This window comes from Capricornis sumatraensis, chromosome 10, assembly GCF_032405125.1.
Source record: "Capricornis sumatraensis isolate serow.1 chromosome 10, serow.2, whole genome shotgun sequence".
Lineage (NCBI taxonomy): Eukaryota > Metazoa > Chordata > Mammalia > Artiodactyla > Bovidae > Capricornis > Capricornis sumatraensis.
This window is the reverse complement of record NC_091078.1, coordinates 73,032,614-73,045,947: the sequence shown is the minus strand read 5'-3', so window position 1 is coordinate 73,045,947 and position 13,334 is coordinate 73,032,614. Positions and strand designations below refer to the sequence as shown.

The window sequence follows — 13,334 nt, the reverse complement described above, 5'->3', positions numbered from 1 at the left end:
AGAAAAACATCTACTTATGCTTTATTGACTATGCTAATGCCTTTTACTATGTGGATCACAACAAACTGTGAAAAACTCTGAAAGAGATGGGAATACCAGACCACCTGACCTGCCTCCTGAGAAATCCATATGCAGGTCAAGAAGCAACAGTTAGAACTGGACATGGAACAACAGACTAGTTCCAAATTTGAAAGGAGTATGTCAAGGCTGTGTATTGTCACCCTGCTTATTTAACTTATATGCAGAATATATCATGCGAGATGCCGGGCTGGATTAAGCACAAGCTGCAATCGGGATTGCCAGGAGAAATATCAGTAACCTCAGAGACACAGATGACACCACCCTTACGGCAGAAAGCAAAGAAGACCTAAAGAGCCTCTTGATGAAAGTTAAAGAGGAGAGTGAAGAATTAGGCTTACAACTCAACATTTAGAAAACTAAGATCATGTCATCCAGTCCTATTACTTCATGGCAAATAGATGGGGAAACAATGGAAACAGTGACAGATTTTATTTTGGGGGGCTCTAAAATCACTGAAGATGGTGACTTTACCCATGAAATTAAAAGATGCTTGTGCCTTGGAAGAAAATCTATCACCAACCTAGAGAGCATATTAAGAAGCAGAGACATTATTTTGCCTGTCTGTCTAGTCAAAGCTATGGTTTTTCCAGTAGTCATGTTTGGATGTGAGAGTTGGACTATAAAGAAAGCTGAGTGTGGAAGAATGGATGCTTTTGAACTATGGTGATGGAGAAGATTTTTGAGAGTCCCATGGACTGTGTGGATATCCAACCAGTCAATCCTAAAGGAAATAAGTCCTGAATATTCATTGAAAGGACTGATGCTGAAGCTGAAATTCCAATACTCTGGCCACCTGATGTGAAGACCTGACTCATTTGAAAAGACCCTGATGCTGGGAAAGACTGGAGGTGGGAGGAAAAGGGGATGACAGAGGATGAGATGGTTGGATGACATCACTGACTCAGTGGGCAGGAGTTTAAGTAAACTCCGGGATTTGGTGATGGACAGGGAGGTCTGGCCTGCTGCAGTCCATAGGGTCGCTAAGAGTTGACTCGACTGAGTGAACTGAACTGAAGCAGCTCTGATGAAACACAACGCATTTTTGTACCTGCATGGAGTTAGGTACTGCAGTGAAAATGGGCAGGAGAGAGTTGATGGCATCTCTCTTAGGGATTCCAGTTTTATTTTTCAGTTCCATCTGGTTAGAAACCCAACCCAGAAGGCTGGCTGAGTTCCACACTTTATTAGAACTAAGCTGATATACGATCTACATTTTGAAATTTGTGTAATCATATCTCAACTTTCATAACCTGTATATTTTTCCTTTGTCAATTCAATCTCTACTGTATTGGCAGTACAGTAAAATAGAAAGAAAATGATAAAAACTAATCTAATTCTAGCAGAAAAGTGGCACAGTGACAACACTAATTGATAGGCTGCAACATTATTTCAGTAATTTCAAATGTTATGTGACAAGAATAATATTGTCGAAGGCTTTTATTATCATTTTTTTAGCACCTATAATGATATCCTCCATATATCTGCTTATCAGACTCCTTAAAACCATCTCTGTAAGTTTTACTAAGTCTGCAGCTGCTTGACTGCATACAGGTGATTACAACAAGGCTGTTGATTGGATAAAGCTGGAAATATAAGCCATATCTCCCAATAGGAAAATGGCTAAACTGCGGCACATTATCACAATGGAACATTATGCATACACTAACATATTTATAAAAATTATTAATGATCTAAGGAAAGTTCTGATACCAGGTAACTAAATACATGGCAAAACCTCCACTGTCTAAGAGAAATACTTTATAGAACATAAGTCTGGAAAGAAATATCAATTTTAAAATGGACTTTCTGAGTGATAGGATTATGGATGATTACTTTCTTCTACTTTTTTCCAATTTTTGGCAATGAATGTTTTCCTTTATTTATAAAAAGTAGAGGTTGCTAAAGAATATTGCTGTCAAGAATTTTCAGTAGTGATATGTTCATAGTGTGGAAAGGGAAGTTGGCCCTGACTTTCAAAACATGGAATTTTAAGAACATATGTTTGTTGTGACTTAAGGCAAAACTCAATAGATTTCTTGACTACCTGATGGTAACGAGCTGACTTACATGATAAGTGGTAGCTTGAGGATATACTTTCCACTCGGATTTCACTTGAGTTAAACATCAGCATTTGTAATTAAACTGCTAAAATATAGGACATGGTGCAGAAAACAAGTCACCAAAAGCCACTTTTTCCCAAGTAATAAGATATATTTGTCCTGAAATCACTGAATTATAAATTTATTTACCATAGGAAATTGATGCCATTAAAAAAAAAACAACAAAAACACCTGCTTCTTAGCATAAACTCAGAAAAGACTCTGCATGTGTACATGCTAAGTCACTTCTGGTTGTGTCCAACTCTCTGCAATGCTACGGACAATCAGGCTGCTCTGTCCATTGTGTTCTGCAGGCAAGAATACTAGAACGGGCAGCCATGCGCTTCTCCAGGGGATTTGCCCAAGCCAGGAATCAAATCTGCGTATCTTGTCTCCAGCACTGGCTGGCGGGTTCTTCACCACTAGCACCACCTGGGAAGTCTAGAAAAGACTTTACTTGGGGTCTAATCTAGAAAGTCAGGGAAGAAATCCTTTCTTCATTTTTAAATGACCGGGGATTTCCTTAACTAAAATCTCTCCTTTAGAATAACATCAACATGAAAATTTGTAGTCTATAATTAGAACATTCACAAATTTTTAGAGAATTCATGGGCAAGGTAGGCCAATTTTTAAAAAAGTACCAAAGCTCCTACCAAGTAAAGTTCATAAGATTTATACATTTGTCCAAAGGGAGTATTTGATTCTGTATTAGCTGAAACTTCCTAATGGAATCCTGATTAAATTCACTGTTACATTGCTATCTTGCTTCAGCACTTAAAAAATCAGGAATCAATTTCCTGAAGTCCACAGACTGGAGAAAAGAAACGTCTAAATCTGAGGCATGTGCGTTGTTAGTAAACAGTATATTCTAATGCTGTATGTGTGATCTGTGGCACGTCATAAACAAACATATGTACATGGTATGTGATACACACAAAAGCCAACAAATAATATTTAGTCACTGGGAGAAGAACTGTCTTTTAGTCTTATTGGTTTCAAGAGAAAGCTGGATTTGGGGGCCATAAGCACAAATACACACACAGGTCCTTTATGGGCTTCCTGGTAGCTCAGTGGTAAAGAATCCTTCCTGGAATGCAGGAGACATGGGTTCAATCCCTGGTCTGGGAAGATCCCCTGGAAAAGGAAATGAAAAGCCATTCCAGTATTCTTGCCTGGGAAATCCTATGGACAGAGGAGCCTGGCAGGCTATATAGTCCATGGGGTCAAAAAAGAGCTGGATATGACTTAGCAACTTAAACAACAACAAGTCCTTCACATTCCTTTAGTGCTAACATCACAAACAAAGAAGAAGCAGGTTCAGATGTCTGAACAGACAAGACCATGTTGCTAGTATTTAAAAGGGAGAATAGCTTATTTTTTATTATATTTATTTTGTCATTGTTATTTGTTTATTATTTTTTAACATCCAATGATACTGGTTTCCTTATAAAGGAAGTTAGTTTTCATTTTCTTTAAGTTTATTTAAGTAAAAAGAGTAGTTCGTTTTTTTAAAAAAAAAAATACTAGGTACACACTAGTAGAGAAGGGCTACCGAAATGGCAAAAATTGAGAAAGCACATCATCATCTAAAATTTGAGAAGCCTTGCACTGATATATATATGCATCCTGAGTCTTAGAGTGGTTGGTTATATAATTAAATTGTACCTATAAAAACTCTAGAATTTCCAAATTAGGTATTTGAAGCAGGAATATTCATTTTATCAACAGACTCTGAAACATTCTGACTCATATTCTTTCCATGCTTGTTTTATTCACATTTCCTTTTTACTTCCTGAGGACACACTTAATTGGCTTCCTTAAATTCAAGCAATTAATTTTGGCTCAACTTACATGGATGAGCTTTCCATTCGGACATGCGAACACTCAAGTGAAAAACTGATTTCACCACTTAATTTCACTGTTTTCTCAAGGGGAGAATCTAGGCATGTGACAGAGGCCAGGCCAAACAAAGTTTTCTACCTACTGGCCACAACTTGGCTCTGAGTGGAGGAATCAGGAAGGAGTTGCCCAATTTTCCCAGCATGCTGAGTTGATAGAAATGGGCTTGGAGGTGCTTACTAGAAATTTTGTTACTCTGAAGAGGGTATCTGGTGAGAATGATGCCACCATGGAACAGAGCCAAGAGACAGAGAGTCTTGTTGGTTTAATAAATACGTATAGGGCACCAACTATGATTGCTTAGACAGTAATGATAGAGCAATGATCAAAACAGGGAAAATCTCTGCCCTGCAGGAGTCTGCCCCTCAGTCAAGGAAGACTGGTGAAACAGCAATAAAATAAATACAAACATGCCACAGCATGTATGATGGCTCTAAGTGTGATGAGCAGGAAGAAAGCAGTAAGGAAGATGAGGGAAGGTGGGGAGATGAGGTGCAGCGCTTTTAAATATGGCAGTCAGGGGCACTGAGGTTACATGTGAGCCTGGGGGAGGGTGCCACATGGGCATCTAGAGGAAGAGCCTTCCCAGTAGAGGAAACAGAGAATGCAGTGGCCGTGAAAGGAAAGTGGAATGAGTCAGGTGGAAAATAGCAGGAAGCAAGTCTAAGTAGGATTTGAAGTTGGATTATACAGGCCTTGTCCAACGTTATAAGGATTTCGCATTCATCTGGAGTGGGATGGGAAGTAACTGGAAGGATCAGAGCAGAGAAGCGACACCATCAGTCCCACTCTGGCTGAGGGAGGCAAAGGCAGCTGGGCTGCATGACCAGGGGCCACTGCTCTGATCCCTGTGGGGGCTGTGCCAGCAGGTACCAGGGCGGCCACAGTGAATGCCTTAAGAAGTGATGGATTCTTGTAGAAGTCAGGTTCTGGATCAGGTGTAGGGTATAAGAGAAAGAGAAAAGTTGAGAGTGATCCCCAACCAAACTTTGTGCCTGAGCAAAAGAGATAATGGGATTGAATTTACCAAGATGGGGGAATACTGTAGAAGGGCCAGGTTTGAAATGGGGTGAATAATTTAAATAATTTAAATAATTTAGAAATGGGTTTCCCTGGTAGGTCAGTTGGTAAAGAATTTCGCCTGCAATGTAGGAGACCTGGGTCAGGAAGTTCCCCTGGAGAAGGGATAGGCTACCCACTTCAGTATTCTTGGGCTTCCCTGGTGGCTCAGATGGTAAAGAGTCTGCCTGCAGTGTGGGAGAGCTGGGTTCGATCCCTGGGTTGGGAAGATCCCCTGGAGAAGGGAACAGCTACCCACTCCAGTATTCTTGTCTGCAGAATTTCATGGACAGAGGAGCCTGGCGGGCTGCAATCCATAGGGTCACAAAGAGTCAGACATGACTGACAGTCAATTTGAGATAATGCATGATTCTCAAGGATGCAAAGAGCTGAATCTACCCACAATGAAAGCCAGAATTAACACTTGACTTTTCAGTCATACAAAGCAGAATACGTGGCCTCCACATTCTTTCTTGCAATCTCCAAACATAAACTTCTTAATATATACATCTCCTTTCAGAAGTCGCATCCTTTCATCATTTATATGCCATCTGAAATTTTTCCTCATCAGCACCTTTAGATAAAAGTTGTTCTTAAGAGTTAGCTCTCTTTGGATTGCCAGTAAAAAAATCCATCTTATTTAAAGATGCTAATTAGTGTTTAACTTAGAAATGCTTTAAAAAATACAAGTATTTGGATATCAGAAATTAAGTGCTTAATGGAAGCTACACGTGCAGTACTTAACTTGAGAATCCTTGTATTATTTACATTAATCAAAAATATCACCCAAGATCTGTATGAATATAAAGCCTTGCATACAGAATTCCCGGATTACAAGTACATGAAACTTGTACATTCTAAGCAAGATGGTGAAGGACTCCAGAAATTTTGGAGTTTTGAATTCATCATGTTCAGTCAAGAGGAAACACACAGTACTTCACACTTATGGGCTTCTTTAGATTTCATTCATCCACCTAGCCACCCACTCAACATTTAACGAGCGACCCCCAGTGCCATGCTGGGCTCTGGGGCTGGGTGAACAAGACACAGAAGGACTCTTTCCGCCTAAAGTTTACAATCCAGAGGAGAAGACAGATAGCAAGGAAGGACTCAAAGATGCTATTTTCATTCTTTATGCCTGAGGCATGACAATAATTCTCCTCATAATGATAATCACAGAAGCCTTATCAATGCTCTTAACTAAGATTTCAAGCTAATACCACATTAAAGGTTAGGATGACTATTAAGAGCTGTCAGAAATACTTTTAAAAGATTTTATTTGTTATTTTGATATATTTGAAAAATTATTACCATAAAATTTCAAAATTAACAATGGTCTTTATATACAATCTTTGAATAGTTATGGGATTTTAATTATCTCTATGAATTTCCCATTCAGCATAAGAAAACTTTCTTTAATAATACTGACAACCCCACAGACAAATTCCAGTTAAATTATGGCAGTAGGAATGTATCATTTTCAGGAGGATATTATTCAATTGTTGGAAGTTCCATCATGCTCCAGCTCCATGAGCACAGAAGTTCTGTCTATCTCTGATCACCTTAAACACGAAGTAAACTCCCAATAAATACTGGTGCTATGTATGACATGAACATTCTAATCACATGGTTGAAAGAAAAGATAGTACAATGATTAAGACTAATTTGTATGGCTCTCTGGCTACTTTGTGATCTCATGGAGTTATATAACCTCTCATATAATTATACGCATAGTTATATAATGTCTTAGCAAACTCGTCTCCAAAGTGTGAGACTACTAATAATTTCCAAGTCATGGTGTTGCTGTGAGTATTAAGAATCAATACATGAAACACACTTTAGAACAGTGAGTGGAAATTGCTCTTTAAATTGCTAGTCATTAAAATCATAATCATCATCATTATTGTAACCTGCAAATTTCTACTTTAGATGGGGTATTTATAAGCTATCTTTAAATTTCAAAGGGGTTTTGCTTTCTTTTAAAATTTTATTTCACGAACTGTGCATTACCATGATATTCCTATTGATTTATAATCAATCTCTTCCTTCTGTCTAACCAATGCATGAAGCTCTTCACTGATTCCATGATGATGTCACACTGTCTTTTACAATCATAATTTCTTAGAGAGTAATCACATCAATTATTAAGTCAGACGAAAGAACCAGATAAATCTGTTTGCATATATTTGTGCAATCAGAAATTTTGATTAATACTGTGCCTTGAATATATAAATAATGATGTGTATTTAAATCTTACTGATTCACAAGTGTTATTGGGAATACCAAACATACTTAGTGAGAAGTTCTAAATGCAGAATATTTTTAGCTTATTGTCACACCTATATGTTCCATGGTCTAAGCCCCAACCATGTGCTATAAATAAGAGATTGGGTCAGGCTTCTTCTAATAATTAGTGAAGGACAATTAATTATCACATTAGATGGCTGCTTGTAAATGCATGCTGCTTAAAGGGATTAAAGTGTTTTATTGCTAAACTTTTACTCCAAACTCTCTTTTTTATAGATAATATTAATACAAAAGTAACCATATGGACTTTCCTAATCAAATTAACACTGGTTAAAAAAAAAAAAATCCAAAGTAGTAGAATTATGTTGTTGTTCGTTTTTCACTTTGTGATCACACTGTATGGCATGCAGGATCTTAGTTTCCTGACCCAGGACTGAACCCATGGCTCTCTGTAGTGGGACTATCTTAACTGCTGGACTACCAGGGAAAATTCTAGAATTATCTTTATATATATGTTTTAACTTAGATCTTCCCTGGTGGCTCAGATGGTAAAGAATCTGCCTGCATGTGGGAGATCTCTGGGTCAGGAAGATCCTCTGGAGAAGGGCGTGGCAATCTAGTATTCTTGCATGGAGAATCCCATGGACACAGAAGCCTGGTGGGCGATAGTCCATGGGGTCCCGAAAGAGTCAGACACGACTGAATGACTAACATATGTTTTAATTTACCCACAACACTAGCCAATACAATTAAATTTTATACTATCTTTGTTCTTAGCAGTTTTAGCCAACCAATGAAAATCTGGGAATTATATATGGAAATAGCATTAATGAAGTTGGCGATCAAGCAAAATAACTATTTCATTCCCATATACAGCAAGTTTAAAAACATTTTTACTGAGTTAATTAATTTTTGGAATAAACTTAGAAGAAAGATTGTTTTCTGCAAGTCAAAGTAATACATCATTATGATAAAATTAAAGTTAATCCCTTTATGCCTCACATTCCTCACCTGTAAAAAAGAAAGAAAAATGATACCTATCTTAATGTGGTAGGTCTGAAGTGTAGATGTGGAAATACATGTCAAACGTGTGGACATAAAATGTTCTCAGTCGCTATGATGATGACAATGTAACTCAAGGGGCTGCATTGCATACAGTGACTACATAGATACTGGTTGCTATCAGTTTCCTGGAAATATATGTGAACAGCAATCAAACTGGAAATCACTGATTTTCTTGTAGCCTAACTTAAAGCCAGGTTAATGTATAGCTCATAATTGGTGTTTGTGAATGCACCTGTGAATACACAGTTACCAAAGACTCAGCTTTGAAGGCAACACTGACTGACATCTCTGGTCAGATTTCTAAAAATATCAATATATTCATGTGGACCAACATCTTTGGATGGTAACCTTTTATTGTATACTGCCCTCTTTTGAATAATGTAGGAAAGAAGAAAAAAAAAACCACTTTAGATCATTTGGCCTAAGCTTTAAGTTATTCATGCTTATCAAAAACCCTCAAGCTTTGGAGACCTAAAAATACATGAAATAAACCAATTAGTGTGATCACATTTTTAAAAGAAACGTGGACAGACTTGACTGAACAGCCCACACTAAGATTTTTCAAAAGGTGCACATTCATATTCACATGGAATTTCTAACCAAAGATTTAGGGGAGTCAGGAAGACATGTATGTGTGCCTCTGAGTTTGAGCTGGCTTTACAGAATCCAATGGGCTTATGGACTTGGGTTGTCCATCTAGAATAATAAAGAAGACTATTATTTTTAAATGGAAAGTATGTTTTTTGCCATTTAAAATATCAGAAGGTACGTACGAGTTTTCTTGGTGGTTGCATTAACTGTGGCACTAAAGGGACCGGTACCAGCGCTGTTGAAAGCCCGGACAGCCGTGTAATACGCCAGGTTGCTCTTCAAGCCACGGAGTCTGGCTGATGTCACGTTTCCTGCCACTTTCAGTTTGCTTGATGATTCCTCTTCTCCTCCATTATTCCAGTACCTCACCTGGTAGACAAAAAATATAAAGGATGCGGAAGGCTGACAAAACAGCATCCTTACATTAAATGATTTTCACTAACACGGGCACTGTAATTTATGTACTTCATCAGTTATTCCACAAGTAGTTATTAAGGACCTACTATGTGCTAGGTGGCTCAGTGATAGAGAAGCTCCCTGCCAATACAGGAGGGGAGGGTTCAATCCCTGGGTTGGGAAGATCCCCTGCAGGAAGAAATGGCAACCCATTCTAGTATCCTTGCCAGGAAAATCCCATGGACAGAGGATCCTGGCAGGCTACAGTCCATGGGGCTTCACAAGGAGCTGGACATGACAGCATGCAGGCAGTGTGCTAGGTGCTGCTTTAGGCTCACAGAGGTGAAAGAAAAAGGACCCCAGAGAAGACAGATATTAAGTATGCAAATAAACCATATAAAGTCAAAGAGTAAGTGCTACATGCTGCTAGACCATAGCCTTATAAATGGGAAAATGAAGGGAAATCTGCATTTCTAATAGAGTGAGCTGCTCCTCTTTCTCAGACCCTAATCAACCTGGCCCAAGTTCTACTCCAGCAGGCTGACAGCTATGTTTAAACTCTAAAGGACTGTGAAAATTCCTTCAATGAAAAAAAAGACTTGCCAGAGCAAAGACCATCAAAAAGCCAGGACTGTCCACTGGCTTGTCCTACAGTGACAGCTAAGTGCCACCAAGTCCCCCTGTGCAGGCAGAGCTGGTGCAGAGAACAGGAATGCAGGCAGTAGGTAAATTTATGGGTATACTGAAATATTTTATTTGTATTTCATTATACTGAATTGTGTGATATGATCTGAAACTTCTTATAAATATATATATTTACATTCACAATATAAAAATATAAAAGTAAGTTATGAGAGCATTTGATAAATTAAAGAAATAAGGGTAGAAGAGATAACCATAATAAGACATGTTCCCCAGTGAACTCCAATTTATGCAATGAAGTTTGGCGATGTTTGGTAGACAGTTTGCACCCTTCCTAACTAAAAAAACCGAGACAAAACCAACAGCAGCAAGAAAGTTACCAAACTATTCCTCAGGTTTTCCTGTGATATGTGCCCTTTGGTTTGATTTTCATTGTTCTACTTTGACAGCAAAATATGAAAACAAGTAACGATTTCTATAATCTGAGTAAGTAAACAGTTGCTTGAGCACCATGAAAACGGCAATCAAACCTTAGCCATCAGAGTCAGGAAGGCAATAGAGACGTGTGGGGTCTGTGGAAAAAAGACAGGCAAGTCTCATCTTTGTAAAGGAACCTCTGCTCAGCTCTGGCTGATGGGGAGAAGGTGGACCCAGTGTTTACAGGTCTTCTTATAAAAGAAAGCAGAAATCCTGCTTTTAATGTCAAATTGTCCTAAGTGAAGGGTTGGCTCCATCTTTTAAAAACGATGTGTGGACAAACAAAATGTGTTTATAGGCTGCATAGGGTGAACCCATTTCAGTTCTCTGAGTAAAATACACCTAAAGCTACAGTTTTGTTTTGTTTTTTTTCTTTTAAGTGATCAACTATAAAATTATTTCTTTAAAAAATTAGCAGTAAAATACAAAATCTCAGGTTTTTCAATAATAATCACAAAATGCCACAGTAATATTATGCTAGATATTTTCCCCATATATGTGCATGTATATTATGCATGTATATTTATATATTTATATTTATATCAATGACCCCTTAAATTCATGCAAAATACTGGGCTCATGGATAGGTGTATGTGCATTTTTCCGGGAAAGCAGTTGCCAATTTTCAGAAAAAACCTTGAAAGGAAGATGTAAGCCCAAGTGATTAGGATTAAACTTAACATGTAGTTCCTACAGCTTTAAAGCATTAGATATACTAAAACTTAGGTTTCCCGGTCGCTCAGCTGGTAAAGAATCCGCCTGCAATGCAGGAGACCCTGGTTTGATTCCCAAGTTGGGAAGTTCCCCTGGAGATGGGATGGACTGCCTACTACAGTATTCTTGGGCTTCCCTGGTGGCTCAGATGGGGAAGAATTGTCCTGCAATGCGGAAGACCTGGGTTTGATCCCTGGGTTGGGAAGATTCCCTAGAGGAAGGCATTGAAAGCCATTCCAGTATTCTTGCCTAGAGAATGCCCATGGATAGGGAAGACTGGCAGGCTATAGTCCATGGGGTCACAAAGAGTCAGACATGACTGAGCGACTAAGCACAGCACAGCACATACTAAAACTGGATGATAAAATTGTAGGAAAAAGAAATTCACATATCTGACACCATTTACTGTTCTCAAACAAAACTACATATTTTTTCAATTAGAAATGACATGCCAAATTGTCTTTTATAAAGTCACACCCAATAAATTGGGGCTTTCCAGGTGGCACAGTGGTAAAGAATCCATCTGCCAATGCAGAAGGTGTAAGAGATGAGTTCAATCCCTGGGTTGGGAAAATCCCCTGGAGTAGGAAATGGCAACCCACAACTGAGCGCGCACATGCACACATGCAACAAATGGCTAGTGGCCACTGAAAACTCATGCACTGGGTTAGCCGAAAGTCTCATTTGGGTTTTCCGATAATGTCTTACAGAAAAATGCAAAGAAACTTTTTTGACAACCCAATACATTCTAAATTCACCAACTGTAAGCACTAGACGTATTGCTAGGTTTCAGTTCAGTTCAGTTGCTCAGTCGTGTCCAACTCTCTGCAAGCCCATGAATTGCAGCATGCTAGGTTTAGATGACTCCAAACATAAAATGCTCTCCCTGCCCTTGAAAGCATTGTCTAGTTATTAACTAAGAATGACACATAATTGATCATTTTAATAAAACATTATGGGCAACCTCAAAACTTGTATCCTGAGATATAGCATAGATTGGGGAAAAGATCACACAATTATGAGTTTTAGTAAAGGTCACTCAACAGGTAGAAGGGCAGAGGTCAGTTGAAATTAAATAATCAATCAGGATCCTTACATACTTGGCCTCTTGTTAGGTTTCAATCCTTGCACCTTTCTTCTTGTATCCAAATTACCTCAATATAAGTTGCCTAAGAAATCTCTTCTTAGAAGACTCATTTAAAGAAGAGATAAAAACAATTTTCGATTGGCATACGGATTATCTTTTATAAATCAATTCATAAAAGGTGCTTGAAGGCTCTTAATAGCAGTTTCTGAAGCACTTGAAGCAATCTCCATGTATTAGAATGAGAGATTTATTTTTAGATCTCAGTTGCTGACAAGTATTATCAATATTTAATCATAGAGAAAATTAGTGCAAAAATTGAGCATGGTATTAGTTCGAATTGATTATATGATCTTCTCAAATAGCTTTACTTTAAAAGTTGAATAAAATGCATATAACTAAAGCATAAAGAAATAAAGCAGTGACATATATATTTCCAAGCAATAAATCAGTTACATTTTGGTCAAAAATATTTATATGAAGATAGGTATTTTTATCATATAAGTAATAAATTACTTTTATTCTAGAAAATTTTGTTCAAAATATTTATGTGAGGATAGACTATTTTTAAAGAGGGAAAAGCCAAGCATGAAAAGAGACCAAAAGTTCTACACCTGAGAGGACAGAATATAACTCCACACGAATTTGAATTTCCTAGGCACAACCACAATACAGGGATGAAGAAAGGAAATGGGTCCCGGAAACACACCTGTGTAAGAAGAGCTAGTGAAACACTGACAGAACATGAAGGCAGCGTCTACAAAGGACGAGCAGAGAAAGAAATAGTGCAAAGCTCATGAAGAGCTCCGCCGACAAGAAACAGTCAGCAGACTGGACGGCAGGAAACTAGCTGTAACACACTTGTCTGAAATGATCTTAAAGTAAGTATATTTAAAATGCTCAAATTTACTAAAGAAGAGACTAAATTTGTGATAGGAGAAGAAGAGACAAAGAAAAAAGATGGGGCAAATCCGAAAAAT

The 13,334-nt window shown here is 38.0% G+C and overlaps 1 protein-coding gene across 1 annotated transcript in view; it reads right to left on the bottom strand.

Moving 5' to 3' along the window:
- Nucleotides 1-13,334, bottom strand: part of CNTN3 (contactin 3) — a 258,496-nt gene that overhangs the window by 13,432 nt on the left and 231,730 nt on the right. The window contains exon 18 of the mRNA XM_068983112.1: nt 9,224-9,410. Coding sequence (XP_068839213.1) covers nt 9,224-9,410 — 187 coding nt within the window. The remainder of the gene's footprint in view (nt 1-9,223; nt 9,411-13,334) is intronic.